Source organism: Sinocyclocheilus grahami, unplaced genomic scaffold (genome assembly GCF_001515645.1).
Source record: "Sinocyclocheilus grahami isolate Dianchi unplaced genomic scaffold, SAMN03320097.WGS_v1.1 scaffold2761.1, whole genome shotgun sequence".
NCBI classification, from domain to species: Eukaryota; Metazoa; Chordata; class Actinopteri; order Cypriniformes; family Cyprinidae; genus Sinocyclocheilus; species Sinocyclocheilus grahami.
In genome coordinates this window covers 33,264-35,099 of record NW_015507939.1, presented here as the reverse complement: position 1 = coordinate 35,099, position 1,836 = coordinate 33,264, and the positions used below count along the sequence as shown (strand labels likewise).

At 40.1% G+C, this 1,836-nt stretch overlaps 1 protein-coding gene across 2 annotated transcripts in view; it reads right to left on the bottom strand.

Moving 5' to 3' along the window:
* Positions 1–725: 725 nt before the first annotated feature.
* LOC107575626 (NADH dehydrogenase [ubiquinone] 1 alpha subcomplex subunit 13-like) overlaps positions 726–1,836 on the bottom strand; it is a 3,090-nt gene continuing 1,979 nt past the window's right edge. Inside the window, exons 5-6 of one of the 2 annotated variants that reach the window (XM_016261983.1) lie at positions 1,602–1,711; positions 726–845 (exon numbers count right to left, since the gene is read on the bottom strand). In XM_016261983.1, the coding sequence (XP_016117469.1) occupies positions 836–845; positions 1,602–1,711 (120 nt within the window). In that variant the 3' untranslated portion in view covers positions 726–835. Of the gene's footprint in view, positions 846–1,601; positions 1,712–1,836 lie in introns of those variants that run through there. The other variant, XM_016261984.1, reaches the window with a different exon arrangement.

Sequence of the window (1,836 nt, the reverse complement as noted above, 5' to 3'; positions counted from 1 at the left end):
CTAGTGTGTGAGAGGACTAGTGTGTGAGAGGACTAGTGTGAGAGGGGACTAGTGTGAGAGGGGACTAGTGAGAGAGTGTGAGTGTGTGTGTGTGTGTGAGTGTGTGTGTGTGAGAGTGAGTGTGTGTGAGAGAGTGAGTGTGTGTGTGTGAGAGAGAGTGTGTGTGTGTGCGTGTGTGTGAGAGTGAGTGAGTGAGTGTGTGAGAGAGTGAGTGAGTGTGTGTGTGTGTGTGAGTTAGTTAGTGGATGCTGCTGATAGCTGATGTGATTCTGTGTGAAACATCATGAAGAGAAGTGAGAAGATCCTGCAGATCACACTTGATCTGATGAACATTCAGTTATAATAAGAGTGACTGAAGAGCTCAGAATGAACCGGATCACATCTGACGCTGGATTCTTCCTGAAGATCCTGATTTCTGGAAGAGAATTCATATCCAGTGGAGTGCACCATAAAGCTGGGTTCACAAGCTTCTTGCAGAAATATAGACATAAAAGTAAGAAATATCTTTTTGTATTTAGTACTGCCAACAGCATGAGATCTGAACATATTTCCTGTAAGAATGAATAAAATTCCACTCATCGTCCTGTAACGTTCACATCACGCATTTTCTTCTTAAACTGATCATTGCTGCGACGCATTAAACATCTGCCCTCTGTTTTGTTGATTTTCAGTCATAAACACATTGAGAATAAAAGCAGAGAGAATCCAGGAAAGACACGAGAGTGTTTGAGAGGAAAAGAAATCATATTTAATATGGAAACATTTACAGTGTGAACAGAGCAACACATGGCTAATGCTGGAAACGCCGCAGAAGGGGATGCTGGGATAGCTGGAGTCACACGTACCTAGGATTGAGAATCGAAAATCAATTCCAGAATCAGATACTTGTTGTAAAATAAAAATTTCAATTCCACCTATCAATTCCTGTGTGTGCATCTTTTATTTTTAGCTGGTGAAAAGGTGCTGTTAAACATGTATTTGTAAGAGATTCATTCAAACACACTGAATCATCCAGTAATGAAACGAGTCAATTCCGAGTGAGTCATTGAATCATTCCATTCAAGAGATTCATTCAAAAACACTGAATCATCCAGTAATGAAACGAGTATATGTGTACACACATATATTAACGCTGGGGGATATTTGTAGCAATAGCCAACAATACATTGTATGGGTCAAAATTATACATTTCTCTTTTATGCCAAAAATCATTAGGATATTAAGTAAAGATCATGTTCCATGAAGATATTTAGTACATCTCCTACCGTAAATATATCAAAACTTAATGTTTGATTAGTAATATGCATTGCTAAGAACTTCATTTGGACAACTTTAAAGATGATTTTCTCAATATTTAGATTTTTTTGCACCCTCAGATTCCAGATTTTCAAATATTGACCGATCCTCACAAACCATACATCAATGGAAAGCTTATTTATTCAGCTTTCAGATGATGCATACATCTCAATTTCAAAAGATTGGTTTTGTGCTCCAGGGTCACATATGTTTGATATCTAAATCTTTGACTTAATTTTTTTAACCACATTGGAGCCGAAACAGGGAACTGATGAAATTGAAACGATACCCAGCTCTAGACGTACCGCAGGAAGCCGAACTTCTTGCGCAGCATCTCCTCTCGCGGCCGCAGGTTAAACAGCTCCTCTGTGAGCGGAGACACCCATCGGTCCGTGTGGAACACCTTCTCACCGAGCTGAAACACATCAGACAGACACTAGAGACCAGCTCATCAACACACTCAGACACACACACACACACACACACACACACACACACACACACACACACACACACACACACACACACACACACACACAC